This window comes from Xiphophorus maculatus, chromosome 7 (genome assembly GCF_002775205.1).
Source record: "Xiphophorus maculatus strain JP 163 A chromosome 7, X_maculatus-5.0-male, whole genome shotgun sequence".
NCBI lineage: Eukaryota > Metazoa > Chordata > Actinopteri > Cyprinodontiformes > Poeciliidae > Xiphophorus > Xiphophorus maculatus.
This window is the reverse complement of record NC_036449.1, coordinates 5,101,932-5,123,276: the sequence shown is the minus strand read 5'-3', so window position 1 is coordinate 5,123,276 and position 21,345 is coordinate 5,101,932. Positions and strand designations below refer to the sequence as shown.

General features: G+C 38.3%; 1 protein-coding gene across 1 annotated transcript; it reads right to left on the bottom strand.

Annotated features, from left to right (window-relative positions):
- Positions 1 to 34: 34 nt before the first annotated feature.
- Positions 35 to 20,276, bottom strand: nek5 (NIMA related kinase 5). The gene is made up of 24 exons (XM_023337113.1): positions 20,172 to 20,276; positions 19,440 to 19,567; positions 18,284 to 18,380; positions 17,989 to 18,086; positions 17,409 to 17,492; positions 15,787 to 15,857; positions 14,291 to 14,377; positions 12,356 to 12,410; positions 11,938 to 12,051; positions 10,320 to 10,406; positions 9,155 to 9,254; positions 7,760 to 7,869; positions 7,604 to 7,662; positions 6,444 to 6,644; positions 6,088 to 6,166; positions 4,941 to 5,054; positions 4,740 to 4,820; positions 3,979 to 4,074; positions 3,016 to 3,087; positions 2,743 to 2,814; positions 2,498 to 2,672; positions 2,325 to 2,411; positions 2,122 to 2,236; positions 35 to 1,626 (listed from the first exon to the last, which is right to left on the bottom strand). The coding sequence occupies exons 2-24, from the start codon at positions 19,560 to 19,562 to the stop codon at positions 1,407 to 1,409; spliced, it is 2,397 nt and encodes a 798-aa protein (XP_023192881.1). The 5' UTR covers positions 19,563 to 19,567; positions 20,172 to 20,276; the 3' UTR covers positions 35 to 1,406.
- Between the last annotated feature and the right edge of the window lie 1,069 nt (positions 20,277 to 21,345).

Genomic DNA, 21,345 nt, shown 5'->3' with positions numbered 1-21,345 from the left:
GGTTATGGTTACTGGAGATTTGTTTACCATCTTGTCCTTCAGGATAAGTAGCTGGGATTTTAAAGCAGTATGACAAAGGAATGTGTTATGCATATAAAATGATAAAGTGAACACTCTTACTTTGACCACAGATCCTGCTACACAGGAAAAGTGATTTCAGAAAATAAACAGGTGAACAGAGCAGATTTATCTTCCTTAACCAAGCCAAGCAGGCGGTAAACAGTCATGCCATTAAAGTGAGAGCAGGTGTTTACTCTCTGAAATGATCTTCTCGCATCATACTAAATTAGTATTTAGCTAATTAGCATTAGCTAAATACTAATTATTAGCTAAATTAGTATTTAGCTAATACTAAAGCTACTATTATTAGCTTTAGTATTTGAAGTTAATTACTTCGTCCTAGTAATTAGCTTTAGTACTGCCTTGTTTTTTTTCTTAGTGTCTGAGCAAAATAAACAACAAATGGTCTATTACTGCATGTGCACAGTTAGCCATTTAGAGTTAGCGTGACAAGTTATGTTCTTGGAAAAATAGCTAGATTACTTTAGAGCAACTGTACCATCAGAAGTAAAATGCGAACTGATTATGTGAATAAAAGTGAGACTTTTGGCTGCTTCCATTCACTGTCGATAGGTTTTGCATAACCTTTGCACAACTTGCCAGCAAACAGTACTACAGAGACGTAACAGCTGGAAGAAAGAGGAATGCTACTGCCTGTGTGCTTTAAAGGAACAGTACTGGTCAGGAGGGGAGAATGTTAGCATTTGTACCTAAATGAGAATATTTTCCTTTTGCCACTGTTGTGTTCTGCTGGTTGCCTTAGAATAACAAAATAACAATTTTACATATTCCTCAACTTTGAACATAGAAATGAATACGACAGGTATGAGGTACAAGTCCAAACACAAGTGAAAAGTTGTAAAATTGATTATATATTCCACTGAAAGGTGCTTTTCTCTCAAACGATAGTTGTCAAAATGAACTTGAAAAGTGCTGTACATTAAATATACTGTATTTCACAATAACAATCATGGTTACATTCAGTGTCTCCCTTTGTGTTTGGTATCAGAGGTGGTGTTGGAAAACTAAATGACAGGTAGGCCACAAATTTCTTTTTATTTGGTTTTTTTTTTAGTAAATAAAGATTTTTTACATTCTTAAAACTACATTTATATTATTGCTCACTTAAAATCAGGTTTGTCAACTATTTTAGTCCAGATGCATCACATGAATATATAGATAAGGCTTCGTGAGTCATGTAAATTCAGAGTGAACACTTTCACTTCTTTCACACATTTTAAGGCAGTTCATTCAGAATAATCCATCTGTTAACAAACCACTGAATCATTCCAGCCTGATGCTTGTCTAAAGCTGCGCTCCTGTCTGTCTGGGACTCTTCAGATTTACTAGAAACATCCGTTTGGTGAACCGTCATACCCTGACCAGCTGACCTCTGCTTGGGCTTGCTGATGACCTGAAGAGCTGTCCGCTCCTCCGTCCTTCCTCTCTGCTTCTTCACCCTCCTCCGGCGTGTTTCCTCCAGAGCTCGAGTCGTCCATGACGTAAAGGTTCCTCATGGAGTCCGCCACGGCGTCTCTCAGCTCGTCCTCCGACTCCTCAAAATTCCTGAAGAAAAACACAACATCACTCCTACATTTACCTTCCCTTTGTTAGATTTAAAGATTCAGAATAAATCTTTCAGACCCATAGTATAATTTTATAGCATCATCAGGTAACTATGTTAACCTCAGTAGTTATGAAAATGCTGTGTCCATTTTTGTTGATTGTGCACGACGCTCTACTAATTCTTTTCAAAGATGTACGGCTGTATAATTGAGCATCTGTTTGCAGCGAGCGTAAACGTTGAATTTGGGGGGCGTGGCCAGCAGCAGCTCACTTGGATTTAAAGTGACAGAGCCCTAAAACAGCTCATTCTGACAGGAGCTCAAAATAGGCAGAACTGAAATCTCATAAGTTTTTTTTTCTTCAAAAAATGTAATAAACATGTTTATTGTTTAGCCTTAAGGTGACCTTTAATTTGTATTTGCTTTCTCTTTATTTTTTTTAAATATGTGGTTTGTACCATACTGTGTTCAGAGTGAAGTTAAAGCGTGAACTCACGTGTCATCATCATCAGACCTCGACTCCAGACGCTCTTCATCCATCTCTATGTCTGAGTCCTCTTCCTCTTCTCCTTGTTTCCCCTTCTCCTCCTCTCCCTGCGCAGCGTCTAACGCTTCATAGAGGACAAACAGTTCAGCGTTCCACGTTCAGTGAATCTCTTTAGCCTTCAGTTTCTTGCCTGTTGGGTGTTTTGGCCTGACCTGTGTCCAGACTTGGTGTGAGTTCAGCCTGAGCCAGAGCGTTCAGCAGGGAGCTGGGGGGGCCGCTGGTCCACTGCCTGCGGCCTGCTGGAGTTGCCAGCAGGGGGAGACATGTCAGATATGTGGAGCTTTAAAAAATACATGGGATACTTCAGTCGTTGTGCGTGCTGCACCTTCTAAAGGCTCAGCCGCTGTGCTACAAGCAGAGTTCACGTCCATATTGGCCAGGGCGTCCAGCAGAGTCTGAGGGGTCCTTTGGCTCCACCCCTTTCTCTCCTTTGACCAATCTTTGAGCTTTAGCGCCTCCCCTTCCTGGAAGCTTAGCGTACGATTGAGAGGGTCCACTTCCTGTTTGGTGAGAGGAGAAGAAGAAAACTGAAGCCATGTAGCAAAAATGACTTTGTTTCAATACTTCTACCTGCTTCTCTTCGTTTTTCCTCTCCTCCTTCGTTTCTTCTTCATCCAGCCGGATTTCAAACATGATTCCCTTCTGCAGATACCAAAAGATTTAAATGCTGTTCATCATTTTCAAACAGTCACTTCATTTTTGTTTTAAGGAATGGCTTTTGAAAATCTTTGAAATATTCCTTTTATACGCCAGCTGAGCTTTTCAGATGGCGTTCCATGTTGCGTTCAAGTATTTGAATCAAAATTAAGTCTTTTTTTTTAGGTTCGGCAGGCAGAACCTCACCTTATCTTTGGCTTTTTTCTGAGAATTTCCCTCGTTTTCTTCTCTGATCTGCCTCAGAACTGCGTCCGTGTCCTGCAGCGGGAAGGAAAAACTCTGTGTAACCTGAGTGACTTAATGACAAATATGTAGGATTTGACCAAGTTGACCTTATGAACAGATACAGCTTCAAACCAAAAGAACAGAAGATGATCACCCCAACACCAAACATACAACACATCCGATCACAGTGTTGCTGTAAAGGTCTAAAAGCTCAGGAGAAACATTACTTACACTGAAAGACAGGTGAGCCAGCTTGAAAAAGTTAGTTAATCAAAGTAATCAAATTAAGTTTATGCCAGTAAATACATTAAGTTTAGTAAGTTGTCATGCTAAACAAACATAAATAAAGTAAGTTTGGCTAACTTAGTTCAACTACATGTAACAAATTAACTACATTTTTTAAAATTGGAGCTGCTTTCTCTTTTATTCAAACCATTTCGAATCTGTCAACTTTTTTTTTTGTTTTTTTTACATCTGATAATACAACCACAAACTTTAGTGTGTTTTTGGGAGGGGGCGGGGGGAGGTTATGTGCAAATTGCTGAGTTAAGTCATACATCAGATACTGATGCAAATGTAGGAAAACTTTTGAATTTGAGGAAAGTTCCCGCTAAGTTTTCTAGCATTTCGCAAATAGACATCATTTTGGTAACTCTAAGCTAAAACAAGAAAAGTCTGGTCTGATTCAGAGAGTGAGGGAAAAAAAATGTGTGTGTCTTTTTATTTAGTGTCTGAAAATGTCTGGCTTTAACTGTCCCACTTTCCCAAAATAATAAATAGCCTTACAATATTCTGCACAAGTTTGGCACTCTGATTTCTGAGCTCAAATCATGTAAATATCAAATTGACTTCAACACCACATACGATAAGGCTCAAAGTTTATTTTCCTGAAGTGTGTTTCTGTTTTCCTGTGGTTATTCGTACCTGAGCAGGTGTTTCTTTCTGCTGCTCTTCAGTATCCGAGGCGGGCTCCGGCTCTCGCGCTTTTTCCACCACAAAGGTTCTTTGTTTATCTTGTGGCTGATGAGCACAAACACATGTGTAAAGCTGCTGCTGTTAATTCTGTTGCAGATAAAACTTTAGGTGCCTTGTGAGCTTTTGGGATGCACATCAGCTTCATCGTACACAGCTGCTGCATCAAACGTGCAGCCAAACCCAAACCCAAACCTTCCCCCCCTGTGGTTCATATGCTGAGCAGAGACTGTGTGAAAGAACCGGGTGTTAAAGACGCCTGAAAAAGCTCACATCATTTACCTTTTGAGCCACAAACAAAAAATATTTATTTAGGTTTCAGCAAAGCAGTTTTTGCAAAACTATCTGGATTTATTCTGACATCTGAAAAACCCTTTGAATCTTCTGCTACTGTATTTTTAAATATGCCTTACATCTAGTATTTGCAACTCTTATGTGTCATTTATATGTTGAAAGGTTCATGTATTTTAGTGACTCCATCATTAAGGGAGTCATCATGATGCAGATTAATTCCACTCAGAATGACGCTTTAACGCATTGATTACTGGTATGATTATGTTAAAACACGGCAAGATCAACAAAAATATTTTTAATATTTAAAAAAAGCATGTTTAATACCTACAAAAACATATTAAGTTATTGAATATGTCTGTGCATATTACACAAACTCTTTATATAAATGCATTATATATTATATAATCTAATTTGCATACCTCTGATTCAGCTTTCTGTCTCATCTGCCTCACCTCCTGATGATACTGCTGCCTGATGTGATCCAGCTGACGCAGATATTCCTACACACACACACACACACACACACACACACACATTTCATTTGAGATATTTGTAGAACTTATTTTCTATCATTTTACACATTCATTTCAGTTAATGCGGGTGTTTGTTCGGTGTCCCACCTGCTGTCCCTCATATTTTCTGTCTTGAGGAAAGTGCTGGTTGTCAGGTAGTCCAACTTCCTGCTCCTGGCCATCTGGCTTCCTTTTACTCTCAGCTGTGCACGGCCGCAGACCCTGGAGATAATAGAAAAGTCACCAAGTCAAGAAAACAACTGAGAAAAGTCCTTTAAATACAGTAAATAGTATTTAAATAAGCTTGAAGTTGACAATATTTGTCCCTTTTCTACTTATGATTGTAGATTTTGATTTAATGACGCCAGTTTTGAGTTGCACTTATTTTAATGATGTTCATGTGTAAGATTTATTTTCACATGAATATAACATATAATATATATTGTAGCTTATTATACATCTAGATTCTTCAGTACTAACTCTTTCGCGGTTAAAGTCATGTTCTCAACCAAACCAAACAGTTCAGTTCTTGTTCAGTTTTGCAGGATTTCCGTGTACTTCTACAATAACAAATATTCTGTTCTACTCTATTTTTTTCTCTTTCTGTGGCCAAATAACATTTTCATACCCAGAACAATTTCTAATGTTCACATACTATAGTATTTTAAACTGCACAAACTGAACTGAAGATTCACTCACATCGGCATACCGAGCGCTTGAAATGGAGACCCATTTCCAGATACTTCAGCTAAGAATTATTTGACCACTTGGGGGCAGTCTCTGCATATAGAGAACTGAATGTTTTGCCCTAGATGTTTAGGCACTAATTAAAATACAGAAATAAAAATTAGAGGATGTTCGTCATGGCAAAAGTAATCTAATCTATCTAAAGTAGCAGCACACTGTACATTTTAAGCCTTTAATCAGAATAAACATGCATGCATCAAATGTGACACACATACTTTGTAGTCGTGACAGTTCTAGATATTTCACAAAATGGCTTTTATTCCTTGATGTTTGGTTCCATGTAAAATGTGTTTTGAACTATGAAAACCGTGTAATGAAACACTACAAATGTCCTTTATCTGAAAGATTCCCTTCCTGATAACATTTATTCATTACTCATCACCATCAACTGTCATATTTATGCATACAGATACATGTCTTCGTTTTAAACCACGTCCACGTCTGTTTCTAAATCCATCCGTTAAAATAAATGATAAAAAAAACCTGACTGTGTGGAGTTTGGTCTTACCAGCTGTTTTTCCGCTCTCAGTTTATACTGGTTGGCCTCGTGTTTCCTCTGCAGGTACTCGTTACGAGCTGCAGCCACACTGACAGACACAACAGGTGACGGTGAACACGTGTTGCCTTGGTAATGGGAACAAGATAAATCTCACTGAAGCTCTCCATAAGCAGTGAAAAAGTTTAGAAACAATTTATTCCTGCTAGACATAAAGTTGTGGCTAATTTAAGCAAATCTAGATTTGATGTAAATATCACCTCAGATGAATCTGTTTCTTAACAGGAAGTTGTAAAAAAAAAAAAAAAAAAGATAGCATATTTTTGTTGCTGTTTTATAGAAATGTGCTGCTTGTTTGAGCCACCCACAGCTGGTATGGTTCCACAAGTGGAAAATCTTGTTCCCAGAACTGCAGGTTCACATCTGCGACTCGCTCCAGAGCCGCAGGATCAGGAGCTGAAGGTGGAGCGACACCAGCAGGAATGTCCTTATTCCTCCTTTGAATGACATCCAGTTGAGCGTAATAGTGCTGGTAATGGCTGTCAGCCTGCCTCCCATCCAACCTGCAGCTAGAAGAACAACATATTCATTTCAGAAGTTTAAAACAATGACTGGATTGTGACATGAACCGCTCTCTTCTCAGGGCAGCTTTTTTAATCTCTACTACTTTTCAAAGACAACTTTTTTTAAAAATATAACGTCCTTTGCTGCTATGCCTGTGACGGTAGATAAAAGAAGAGGAGTACATTTCCAACAACTATGTTTTTTCAGATTGATATCAGAAATTTTCTAGAAAAACCTTGAAAATTTTTGAGTTTTAAAAGTACAAATTTGCTAGAAAAAGCTGAGAGATTTTTAGATAAATCTCAGAAATTTTCTAGAATTTTTTCCACTTTCAGAAATATTCAAAAAGTAACAATGTTTTCAACTTTTTAAGTATTTTCCTAATACATTCCTTAGATTAAACTCAAAATTTCTGAGTTTTTGGTAGATATAGATATGTATTCGTTTTTTTGCTATGGTCCTAATATTGCCATCGTATATAAAAATATTCTTTTGGTTTCTCAAACTTCTTAGAGGTTAACCATGACCAAACTATTAGGCGATAAACATTCACTAACACTTTACACAGCTAACACAGAAGTATGAGACAAGGTTTAATCAGTAGCTGCGTTTCTATTACAAACGTTTTTGATGTTCCACTCGAAAAAAAAGACAATTTTGCAATTGCAGTGTTTCCGAAAAATCAGAAATGTGATTAAAATCGCACCTGAATAAACCTGTCCACAGGATAAGTCATTAAAAATCATGGTGGACACAAATGTAAACACTTACAAGTGGTACTGAGGAAATATTTTCTAACAGATGTATTGAAATACATCTGTTTCAATATGATTGAAAAACCACATCGTCCTATTACAAAAACTGTACTCAAAAATGTGAGTTTTTTCCAAATTAACCAAATTTATTTCCACAAGCTAAAATTTTTACAGTTATTGGAAACACGCAGGAGGTTTTTACTACCCACTTCTGAATCCCTGCAAACGCTCCGTCTGCGGCTGGTTTGGCTGCTTTGTGATGAAGAGGCTGCAGTAGCACATAAATACAAAGTTAAACCAACAGAAACGCAAAAAACCCAGATACTGGGTCAAAAAGAGAGCATGTGATGCTGCTTCAGACTTACTTTGTAGGGAGCGGCGACCACTCTGAACGGCGCTCTGTGGTCCGGTTTGGCGGCGGGTTTCCCGCCTGCTGCCCCCGGCCTCTCTGCTGCTCTCGCCTTCTGCATCTTCTCTGGACAACAGCGGAGAAGAAAACGGCTTCGTTTTCATGTCTACTGTTTGTCGGAGGAAAATGTTTAAAAATAAAACCTATCGAGTTTTCCATCGCAGTGTGTTAGTGTTAGGTGAAATGTACATATATATTATCAAATATTTGTTGTTTCATTTATAACAATAGTGTTGCTTATATGATGTTCTGTCTTATATGCCTTAATTGTTTTCTTTCCCTTCAGCATAAAGAATGTTAGACTTAGACTGACTTTATTATCATTTTGCATGCACAGGGTGTATACAGAACGAAATTTCGTTGCATATGGCTCAGAACAATGTTTTGAGCTCATTTTGTTTCTGTGTTGTTTTACAAGAGGGCCTCCCTGAAGAGAAGCAGTGACAATCGGGCTCACAGGGTTTATTACTCAGCAGGAACTTCTTCTTCCTTTGAACTGTTAGATAGCAGTAAAACCGTCGCCTTGAAGATGTACGACTTGTTCTGTTTTACTCTGTGTCTGGAGCCGAATAATCTAATGCAAGACAACATGTGTTTAGTTAGTGATTGTCATTAGCACTGCAACTAAGTGATGAAGTGTTTTGCCCCCACCCCTTAGAGTTGCAGTGCTCTCTGTGATAGGGACTCTGAAAGTAATAAAAAGAGAGGAGCGGACAAATGTGTTTCAGAGCAGCTGGAGATTTGTGACTGTAAACACGTCTCTGTCCGTTCTCCTCGTGAGATCAAAAGAATCTAACTCTCTTGTCTTTTCTGTGTCTGTTTAATTTGTCTTTAATAGGTGTCAAACCTGACAGTTAGGGTCATTATAGATGGAAAGAAAAGGAGTGAATTCCCACCATAAAACTCAGATATTTTGAGATTCATCTCAGAAAGTTTCAGGGAAAAACAAGCAAATTTCTGAGCTCCAAAAGTCAAAAAAAAAATTGCTAGGAAAAGAAATGATAATTTAATTTTGAGATTAATCGCAAATATCTCTCCAAGTTTTTTTTTTTTTGAAGGAAAAAATTAGTTTGGAAAATTTCTTGGTAAGGTTTTGTGTTTTTGCAGTGCACTGTTAGGTTTTTCATCTTCTCTTCCTGTACTAAAAGTCTTACTGTATCATTAATAGTGGATTTCATTTTAAATGTGGCCTGAATGTTTTCTAAATGGTCCATTGCTGCCAAATCCGTCCCAGAGCCGTCTAGGAGAGTAACGCTGACAATACCAGAGGTCAATGAACTCTTATTTAAAAAAAACACAAAAACACACACACAGTTGATGAGTTCTCACTTGGTGCTTTGTGCTACGTTACCTGCCGGTTTCGATGCTCCTGTTCTTATTTTAGCAGCGTCTGATGCAGCTGCTGCTCCGTTTCGATGGGAAGCTGCGTGGTTCAACTCCCCCTGCATCGTCTGCAAACACCGAAAACCACAAGCACACATGTCTTGACACCGATAGCTCATATTTTACCTCATCACTGCTTATGAAAGCCAATAAGAATTTGACAGGTTTTATGAGAAGCAGAACAGTGTCTTAACTCTTTGGTACGTTCTGTAGAGGCATTAGAGCTTTTTTTTCTTTTATAGAAAATCAGAAAACAAACACCAAGGAATGCAGCAAACACGTCAGTTGACATTTTGCAGACGTTTAAAGCAGAATTAGGATATAAAACAACATCCTAAGCTTTAGACACCTCATGAAGATCTGTTTAACCCATCATGTGACAATAAAATCCAATTGACAATCTGTGGCAACTCTTGATAAATGATGTACACAGACGCTCTCCATCCCATCTGACCGAGCTGCAGCTTGGTTCAGGAAAGAATGGGGAGAAAAAATAAAACATATCAGTCTGTAGAGGTGGAAAGTTGGTAGAGTCTTGCGGCTGTAGCTGCAACCTAAAGTGACTCTACAAAGTGTCAGTGGACATGAATATACTTTACAGATTTCGATTTAAAAAAAAAAAATAATTAAAAACCATGTTTGTTTCTTCTTCTACTTCACAATTATGGACAACTTTGAGCTGATATTGGTCTATCACATAAAATTAAGTAAAGTTCTGCTTTGTGGGATGTGCTGTGGTGGCGCAGGGGTTAAGCACAACCCACATAAGGAGGCCTTGGTCCTCGACGTGGCTGTCGCGGGTTCGATTCCCGGCCTGGTGACCTTTGCCGCATGTCTTCCCCCTTCTCTCATTACCCACTTTCCTGTCAGTTAACTATCAAATAAAGGCCACTAGAGCCAATAAAAACCTTTAAAAAAAAAAAAAAAAAAAGTTCTGCTTTGTACTGGTGCTCTAAGTATTAAAAAACAGATACAATCCATTTATGTTTTTATTTAAATTACCTTTTTAAATAATTTTATTTTTGACGCTTATTTGTATACTTTTCTCAAGCAAAGCTACCATTTATCATGTACATTCTATCACTAATATGAATGTTTAAACAACTGACCCAGTAATCAAACTGACCCGTTACCTGAGCGTTGACGTGTTTACTGACGTGTTTTTCTAAAAATGGACGTCGGAGGACTGAGCTCACTGAGGGACGGTCTCGAGGGTTGACCTGGAAAAAAAAACAAAAACAAAACAATGTGTTTTACAAATATGATATATTTTCAAGTATGTCCCACAATGTCTAGTTCACTTAACTATTACATTAGAGTCAGTTTATTGTGCAAGAGAAGAGACAACGACCTCATCAGAACCTCTAACGAAGAATAAAATAATAAATCATAAGACGATAAAAATGATTGTGTTTAATAATACCTTAGCTAATATATAGCAGGTCATTCTATAAAGCTAACATTAGCTGTTTACTTGTTATTGGTTAGCATAGCAAGCTAGTACTAGCTATAGTCAAGAATCACACTTTGACCAAAGGACTGGTCAAAAAGTTGATATTTTATACATATTTTCACAATATCAATCTTTAGAGGGTTTTTGTCTTTTTTTTTTGTTGAACCAGATTAGTTTTTACACAAAATCAAAATCTTCTAATCTGCTGGTTGTTGCTGGTGTTAGCATTCCTTCCCATGACCCTACAAGAATAGACAATTATAGAGAATGGATCAATTAAAATCATTTATTTGTAGGCAAATACTCATAATTTAATAATCCAGGTTAATGTTTATTCTCATTGGTAGCCTTAATATTTGACATTAAGTCCTTTTGATCCATATTTTAGGATTAAAATCTAATTCTCCATGCCAGATTAGACCCACAACTCAACTGTGATATGTTGAGTCAATCCAGACCTGGATTGGTCAATACGTAACGCAAAAAAGTTATCAAAATAACCTAAATTGAGTTATTTTTAATGCAGCGGTTTTACAGTACAACAACAAACATGATTTGTTTTTAGAGATACCAAGAACTGTGTATTTCTAACAGTGGTGTCTCGAGAGGACAATAGAGACTCTAGAGAATCACAAGAAGCTCAGGATAATGAACAGCTGCTTAAACAGTTTGCGACATTCTGTCATTTACACCTAGTGATTATAACTTAATCTGATCTGCTGCTGCCAAAGGAGAGAACGACTATAATCCCATAATACCGGTTCTTTGATCCCTGAATTGCACCGCAAATTGTGCTGGCTTTTATTCAAGTCATAAAATCGGCTCCATAGTCTCTGTGAAATTCTCACTTTCTATAAATTCTTTAGGAATGTCGAGTCCAAATGGGGACGCCTCCGTTAAGTTAGAAAAAGAAAGAGGGAAAACTGTGAAAACTCAAAAATCTCGAACAGAAAACAAAAACGTTATTGTTAAAGCTTTCTCGCAACTAAAGTTCTGGTGTCTTGTACGCTTAATGTTAAAGTAAGCTAAAGTTCTGAAATGTTCTTATCTTCTAAAAATGTTGTGAAAGAGTTAACCAACAACTGTCAAAGGGAATTATATAAACAAGTGCATTACTAAAGCAAAAAAAAAAAAAAATGTAGCAAATACTTTTTACTACTGACTAAACTATCACTTCTGTATGATGAGTCATTTTCAGTGACATGAGCTCGTTCCTGTTTGTACCTGCTGTGTAACTTCACTTGTTCTTGTCGTGTTACATAAACGCTGCAACAAAAAGAGACAAGAGTGTGTCCGACCTTGAAGAGCTGGGTGACCAGCAGACGAAGGTCGTGGGAGTAGCGACTGGGGACAGGCGCGTAGTGGCCTCTGCAGATTTTGCTGACCAGCTGCCTCAGGCTGTTGCCCTCAAACTGTTAGTGGAGACCCACAATTAGTAAGTCTGACTGGAACAAAATGAAGCGAACATTCAATTAATTTAACAACAGCAAATACATTTTTTAAAGGGGCAGTACTATGTTTGTTCCAGTCCACATACTGTAATTTTAAGTCAGTCAAGTAACCATGTTACGTTGAGTTGTTAGAAAAATGCTACATGTATCAAATATGACTTAAAAGAAAGTTGACTTTGTAATTTCATAGATGGATGATGGTAGCGTTAGCTTAGCGTTTATGAAGCGGTGAGGGTGAAGCGTTTGCCGGTGTGGCAGAGCTCACTGGATGCCTCAGGCTGCAGAGTTCATAGAGGACACAACCCAGAGACCAGATGTCTCTGCAGAAGCAAAAACACAAACAAAAGCAAATATTTGTCAACCTGAATCGATTTTACAGAAACTCTCCCTGGTTTTAATTACACCATTTCACAAACAAACATCCTCCCTGTTAGCGTCCCACTGAGTACATCTTACATATCATGACATGCCACCTGTTGGAAAAGCATGCAGTTTATCATCACCTCACACCCTTCAGCTAAAGTCATAAACCTGGAGGGGAAAAACAGAGTTAAATGCAATGACATTAGGCAGCCAACAGAGAAAAGAAACTGTCTTCAGGTATTTGTATCTGGCTCAGAGTCACGTATACGACAAATCTTCACTTTGTACTTTGACGTTTTAAGAAGAGGATGAAGGAAAGCAGTTCAAGAGAATCAGAATTATATCCTCCTCAAAATGTCGCTGACGAGAGTCTCGGGTAGAAAGAAGAGGAAGTCAGTTTGACCTCAGGTTCACCAAAACGGGAACAGGAAAGAGCAGATGAGATAAGAGACAGACAGACAGTTTATTTGATTTAAAACACACAAACCAAAAATAATAATAACCGTTACAGTCAATCAACTCTCCGACTTCAAAACAAGGTCAAATAGAAATAATTTATAAGTGTTGTATAGACTGAATAGATGTGGGCTGAAGATATTCAGTTTATCCCAGTTTGAGATGTTTAGATGAGACAACATGGATATGAACAGACATAAAGTGTGTTCCTCTATAGTGAGAAGATAATGTGGAACCTTATCCTGTCCTGGTGTGAGCAGCTTGGTTTTTGTCCGACTGTACAATGCGTTGAATTGTAGTATATTCAGACACCAAAACTTGCTTCTGTGGGGTTTTTTTTTTCTTTATTTTCTCGCAACATCAGACTGCTGCTATAATCCTGATAAACACTACGTCTTACTGGTCCCCATGCTCCCTCTTCAGGGCTGTTGGGTCGATGTTTGTGTCTGCACACGCTGTCAGAATGAAACCCCCTCTGGGTGGATTGCAGCTCTACTAGGTCATAATAACACGATTACACAACTGGGGTTTATTATTGCGCTCACACATGATCGTCCAACAGAGACAGGCATGACGACCGACACACTCAGTCAGGCCCAGAACTCATCTGTTCTCTAAACTCCACCCATGTAGCGTCCAATTCTGCTGTAGTCGTCACAAGGGAGCAGAAATTTTGGACTGATTTCAAACAACTCCGCCCTCATCGTGAGGAATTTTACTTCACGGCTAATTCAATGCAAACATAGCGCTTGGTGATGCATCAGCCGTTTTCCCCGAAATGAGTGAACTACTGAAAACCAGCCCACAGGTTCCGACAAAACAGAAAACTTTCTGTGAAGTTGATGTCATTAACAAGTATAATAATAGTGGTACAGAAAGTTTAAAAGAAAACACCCTGAATATAAATGTAAAACCCCACAGACGTGTTCCTGGTGTGTTGGCTTTCATATTAAACAGTGATGCGAATGTGACTGAGAATATATTGTTTTTCATCAATCATTAATACTCTTGTGCTGAAAATCAGCTTAGAACAGGAACAACATTTGTTGGCCCTCAGTCGGTAAATTCCCTTGAACCAGCAGCAAAGTGACAGGCAGGCCGCAGCACGCAGATCCACTCAAAGGCAAAAACAGAAAGTGAGAATGGCAGACGGCACAGTGAGGGCAAAGTTACAGCGTAAGAAAAAACTCAGAGAACCTCAGCGACATTAAGGTGAAGAGACCGAGACAGTCGACCACTTTCAGTTTCTGTATCTTAGATCACTGTCAGGTTGGAACGGCTGAACGCGTTCCAGGCAGTTTCTGGGCTGCTGACTCCACACTCTCCACCAGGACCTCCAGATAAAAGGCTGAACTCGTCCTGTAGTCAGTTTTGTACATACGTTTTGTTGTTGTAGGGCCGACTCTCGCAGATCTCTGGTGAGAGGTAGTATGGCGTCCCGACACAAGTCCTGGCCATCTCCAGGGTGCTAAACGGTAAAAAAAAAAAAATAATAATAACAATCAGCCCACCCTCAGTTAAGCCTCAATACGGAGACAAATTGGATATGATGTTCAAAATGGAAGACTGTTTAGTTTTAAAATATGAGCTTTAAGAATTTTTGGACCTTTTGTCTCTTGTCTCATTTTTAGCTAAAAATTTTAAAGAACTAATGTTTTTAAGTGTAGATATAACAACAAATTCAGGTTATTACCAGTTTTTATTTTTCTTTAATTTTTTCCCCTGGAATATTTGCATTGCATTTCTAGCGTGACACTAAAAGTGCCATTAATATGTTTTCACATCCGTTTGTGGGAAATCATGAGGGATATGAGCTTTTTCATCAATTTCCATCCTCTTTTGGCTACATTTTATGTTTATCTTTATTTCAAATCATAAAAATAGAAATAAAACAGAGGTTTTTTAAATATGACAACAAATTTCAGAGAGATTCCCATTATAAGTAGTTGGGTTTTTTTTTCTTATCTAAAAAGTTTTATTTGGCTGGCCTGAGAGCAGAAATGGCTCTTTGGGTTGTAAAGTGTGACAGGCTCCTGGTCTAAAGTATATTTTCAGAGCCAAATCTAATTTGAGGAGCTACACTGCAAAAACACAAAATCTTACCAAATATTTTTGGTGTAATTTCTAGTGAACATATTTGAAGTAACACAAAACTAACTTACAAGTAACTTTTCAGCAAGATACAGAAGCTTGTTTTAAGTCTATAATTCGGTGATAGTGATGGAAAAGTATGAGCTAAAAGTGGAATCATTCAGACATTTTAACTTAGAATTTGGCAAAATCCACTAACAGATTATTTCACTTGTATATAGTACCTTTTCCATCAATATCAAAGAACTATTGACTTAAGTTTGGCTAAAAAGTTACTTGTAAGTTAGTTTTGTCTCATTTCAAGTGTACTAATATCTTTGTGCTAGAAATCAGATCAAAAATACTTGATAAGAGTTTTGCTTTTCCAGTGATGACAAGAAGGTTTGCTGTACTGTCCCTCTTTAATAATTCATATCTACAAACTTGTTCTTTTTCTTGCAGCAGGTAGAAGTACGACTGTCACACCAAAGCAGAATGCCTTCCTTTTCTGCCTTCTGCATCTTTCTATGTAATAAAAGTCACCAAAAAATTAAGAGGCTTGTCCTTCTGTACAGTACAGACAATAATCGCGCACTTTATCGTACTATTGAATCCACTGTTGCAATCAAATGCTACTAGCCGGCTACCATTTCCACACTCTTGTGTTTACTTGTCCGAGTTGACAGTTTGAGGAATGCTAATCAGTTGTTTGGAGCTCCTCCATGACTTACGGTAGACTCGCTGACAGGCAGCTGCATCGTGTGTGTGTGTACGTGTACGTGTGTGTGAAGATTACACTTGACTTACTTATTCAAAATTCTTGCGATACCAAAGTCCCCCAGCTTTACTTTCATCCCTCCGCTGGTTAGGAAGATATTCTAGGCAAGAGGGAGGGCAGGAATGAAAACAGATGTGTGTGTGTGTGCGTTTGTTTTTAATACCTTGTGGGGACCGTTTTCCTGACATATACTATGTTGAGGGGACCCACTGCTCCTTGTGGGGACCAGGCTTCGGTCCCCACAAGGGGAAACACTGTTTTTGGGTCAGGGGTCAGATTTAGGACTAAGGTGTGAATTGAGTTTTGGTTAGAGTTATGTATGTAATGAGTAAGGTAAAGGTAAGGGTAAGGTTTAGGTTGTAGAAATTAATGGAAGTCAATGGATAGTCCCCGCAAAGATAGCTGCGCAAACGTGTGTGTGTGTGTGTGTGTGTGTGTGTGTGTGTGTGTGTGCGTGTGTGTGTGTGTGTGTGTGTGTGTGTGTGTGTGTGTGTGTGTGTGTGTGTGTGTGTGTGTGTGTGTGTGTGTAAACTGATATGACTGATGAAACAGAGAGATGGCTGTGAACAGAAATGCAGTGTGTTGTCATCTTGCTGAGTTATTCTAGGAGCTGGCACAGAGAGAGCAGGACTGACGGTTCTGCTGTACAATTAAAGAGCTCTGTAATGACAATGTTTGTTAATTAATGAGCTTAACCCCAGAGACAAGATGCTGATAATGTTTATAGACACACAGCAACAAATACTGCACAAATTATCTTTTCGAAAGCGCCACGAAAACAAAATCTGTTTTTTCTCCCCCCCGAGTTTTTCCTATAACATCAGACATTTCCCCTCGAGATCGATAAATTTGAATTATAAGCAATTGTAAAATTGAACAATAAGTTCAGAGTGTGCAAAACAACATATGGAATGATGTTATCAGGTTATCAAGGCCCCTTCTTTCATTTTTCAACATGATGCTGCCACTGCCATGTTTTAACATGAGTCTGGTGGGATTCAGGATAATATGAAGGCAGAATGCAAATGAAGAGAAAGGTTTTCAGAGTATCACTTCTAAAGGCAAGTTGAAAACAATGTTTAATTTTACTAAATTAATTATTTGTCACAACTTTCTTTTGATTTACCACATAAAATCCCAGTAAACAGACTGAAGTTTCTGGATGTAAAAAAAGTTTAAAGGTTTAAAATATCTGAGAATTAAACAGACAAAATAAGGAATACAAAATGACAACTGTGAAATTTTCAAAAACGATCCTAAATCAGTTTTAGTCATTGGGAAAAACAAATTGTCCTCGTGTGAGTAAAGGCGAAGCTGAGTCCAAACAGTTTAAAATCCACAGTGGAACTTTAATGAAACTTTGTAAATAATGAAAAATTGTGTCGTGCTGAAATCAACCTTTTTCTAATTATATAAATAAACTTTTATTTGAACGTTTTATTGACCTCACTGTGAGCGATGCAGTTCAAACAGACGATAAAAACGTGTTTTTCTCATCGTAAGTTCATTAGATTCACACAGAAAAATATCCCTACAAAGCTAAAACCTGTTTGTTTGTCTGATATAAAAAGAGTTATGCAAGGTTTAAAAAATAATAGTGTTTCAGTAATCTTTAGTTTTATTTTTAGTCTTCCTTTTAGACGTGTTTTACCTGAGATTTGATGTCTCTGTGAAGAATCTTCCGGTCGTGGATGTGCTTGAGGCCCAGGCAGATCTGGACGAACCAGTCCACAATCTGACAAACACAAAGTTCACTTTTTGTCTTCTCCGTCTGACAGGGAGCCCAGCCTTTGGTTACATTCAGGCTCATATTTGTTGTTGTATCAACCTTCCAGAACCTCTCAGGTTCTGGTTCTGGTTCTGCTCTGCATCCCCAGAACCAGAACCAAACAAGGAGAAGCAGCTTTCAGCTTCTATGCACCACAAATTGAGAACAAACTTCCAGAAAACTGTAAAACAGCTGAAACACTGACTTCTTTTAAATCTCAACTAAAAACCCACCTGGTTAGGATTGTATTTGAAACGTAATCAATTACAAATTTAATGATGGAACTTTACTTAATGCTGTATTTTGATTATTGATTCTGTGTTGCTTTGTGTTTCTGTGTTTGATATGATGTACTGCACTTTGAAATGCCTTGCTGCTGAAATGTGCTACACAAATACAATTTGATTGATTGATTGATTGATTGATATTTCAGATTCCAGCTGGGGTTCAGGTTAGCCGGTACCTGCGCCTCAGAGAAGGGAATTCCTCTCTGCATGCTGATCTTCTTCAGCAGATCTCCTCCATCGCAGTACTCCATCACTATGTACAGGCTGCCCTTCTCTGCACACAGAAAAGGTTTCCAAGTGGTTCGTTTCTGACAGGAAATGAGACGGCCGTCTCAAAAAAGATAGTAAAACAATGTGACGGAATTATAAATGTTACGTTACACCTAAATCTACTAGGGGAACAATAAATGTGTGGCTGAATTGTGGATCAGTGGGCCTATAAAATGCTCTGGAAGGAAGATCTGCTCCCACCTTGAAATGTAGTGATGAACGAAACAATGTTTGGGTGTTTCATCTGTGACAGGAGAGTCACTTCTTTCTTAGAGGCTTCTTTCTCCTTCGCTGACATCTGGACAATAAACACACATAGTAGTCAAAGAGACAGCCCTAAATGTGAATGAAGAGAGATTTTTTTAAATTGGTTGGATTTTATTATATTGTAGAGACTTTTCGTCTTTTTAGATTCCAACATATTTCCTATGAAATATTTAGGTTTAGAGGATAAAAAATCTCTCCCTATTTTGTAACTTTTCTATTCTGCTCCAAGAACGTGAAAACTTTCTGCAAATTTTAATGTGTATAAAGGGACAGTATTATGTGCTTTGCAGGCATATAGTGCTATTTTATGGCATAATCAAGTAGCTGTTAATACCAGCTGTTATAAAACTGCCATAGATATCAAATATGACTTAAAAGAAATTTGACTTTGTAATTTAATGCCTTGAAATTGGGCCTCTGTCTCTTTAAAAACTCCTGCTCTTTTTGTAACTCCGCCTTCAGGGCTACTCAATGGTCCCTTTAACAACGTTTTTACCAGTGCTCCACTGAGAAGTAGCTCCTACAATGAGCTCAGCAGATTCACAGTTCCACTGGGTGTTTGCTAATTGCTGCTGGCTAGTCTGAAGGAGCTGAGTGAGAAGGACTGCTTTGTGAGGTGGAAGCTCGCTAGCTTGGAAACTGCAGCTGCGAGGAGGAGCTGCATCTCGAAGGCGGGGCTAGGTCCACCCACACATTTTGGTTGCCACGGGAGATTAAAGGACTTCTCAAACATTCGCGAAAGAATTAAAGCAACACTCCAGGTATGTTTTTGATGAGGGAATAACCTTCTACCATGATGGAAACCTAATACTGTCCCTTTAATACATCTGAAATAAATACTCGTTTTACTTCAAACTCCAAAGACAATCAGGAAAACAAAAATATTCCTGATTATATTGATAAAATGAGTGATATTTGGTAAGAAATGTTATGTTATTGTAAAATCTGTGAGAAACGTCTGTTAATTTTAAAAGTAGATATTAGAATTCGTTCAGCCATTTTGATCTCTCTTATGTTTTTTGGATGTTATAAAATTGTTGTTCCCTTCAGACAGACTGGTCTGCAGGCGGTTTCGCTGTTGTTCCTGTACCTTCCCGAGACCGATCTGCTTCACCACGCAGCTCCTGCCTCCATCTCCCCGTTTGTCCCTGACGAGTAAGGCTGTCCCAAACGCACCTTCTCCGATCTGCCGGACAACCTCATAGTCATTCATAACACCTGGAAATGCCGCCACGCACACAACACGGCATTATCAGCGGGGTGTTAGCTGTGCCTGAAACAAGCTGAACACCGCTAGCTACAGCGTTTTCACATTTTCAGACCACGCTTTCTCTTGGTTCTGGGTCAGTTAAAATACCGACTGTGCAAAATACCGACCCAGAACCCAACCGAAATTATTTCTATCTGCTAAATCCCACAATATTGATAGAAATAACACATCAAATACTTATTTACGGTCGTCTTCAAGATCAGAAGCTTACATAGAGAATGAACGAGCGAAAGCCCGGATGTTGATGTCACGGCTTTGGAAACTTCTGATAGGTTAACAAACACATTTGCGTTAATTAAAGAGGCACACCCGTTAAAGTCTTTATTTTAAGGTCACAACTGGGTGAAACACGCTGCTGTCTTGTATCACATGAAAAGTAAAAAAAAAAAAAGGCCGGCAGGATATCATGAAGACAACTGTGTACATGTGTGTATCACACTATTCAATTCAACATGTCCGTTACCATGGATACGGCAACACAGTTAGCAAGTTGGCTACACTTTCCTGGTAGAGCTTCCTTTTTAATGGTTTTAAATAAAGAAGTTTACTTACGGGTATGGAACTTCACCGATGCAGTAAAGTTAACATAGCAGAGAGAAGGGAAAAAAAGCAGCAGTAACAAGCTGAAAAGTCGCGAGACGTCACAGTAATGTCCGTCTTTCGACAAAATAAATAAATAAATAAAAATACAGTACGGCGAGCTAGAGAAGTTGCCGCGGGGAACACTGGGAGCTGTAGTTTTTTTCCTCCATCACTGATTGGTAGAAAGCTCAAGATTCCCTTCACAACAGTGAATTTTAAGCTTTGTTAAAAATCTTAAAATGCTGTTACTTTTAATAATCCAAAAATATATTTTAGTGGTTAGAAAATAATGTCCCTTAAAAGGCCACACAGTCTGGCGCCTGAGAATTAAGTTTTTTTTCCTCTTTTTCAAAAGGGAAACTGATACGACCCAGATACGTGACACGCCGTCACCTTAGTGACACAGAAATCTAAATCTCTCATCTGCCTGCTCTTTAAAGCCGATGTGCAAAGACACGGCGGTTATTTAAATCCTCACAACAAGAGTAGAGATTTGGAGATTCATTCGCAGCTCATTTTGCTGTTGTCACATTCAAGTCAGACTAAAACGCCGGTGGAGCTCTCCACATATGACCTCTCCACATATGACCTCTCCACATATGACCTCCACAAGGTCAGGTGCTGCACCTGTAAAAGGTTCTTAAAAATGAATCCTCCCGAGACTGTGTTAAGATTGTTTTTAACGTCCAAATTTATAACGGAGCTAAAATAAAAATAATATAAAAATTAAAAAAAATCGATGTAACTTTGAATGAAAGAAGACAAGAAAGTGTTTGTGGTTCTTTATCCATTACTCTGACAAAACTAGCTAAATACGTTTACCTTATTTTAGACTGCAAGGAAATGACCAGTGACTTGGTATGACATTTACAGTATTAAAAAAAAAAGATTAACTGAAGTAAATATAAACGTTAAAGTATCAAAAATAAACATAAGAATAAAACTAATTTCTAATACAGTGGTGTGAGTAAATGTAATGGCAACGCCCCCAAATTGTGATGTGAAAACCCTCCTCTGTGCTTTCAAAGTGACCCGTCCATCTTAACTCCAGGTTCTTTTCCCCTGATCCTCCTGTGTTAGGAGCTGGGGAGAGACTTTAATCACAAATGAATTTCCACTGCGATCAAATGACACGAGCAGTGAC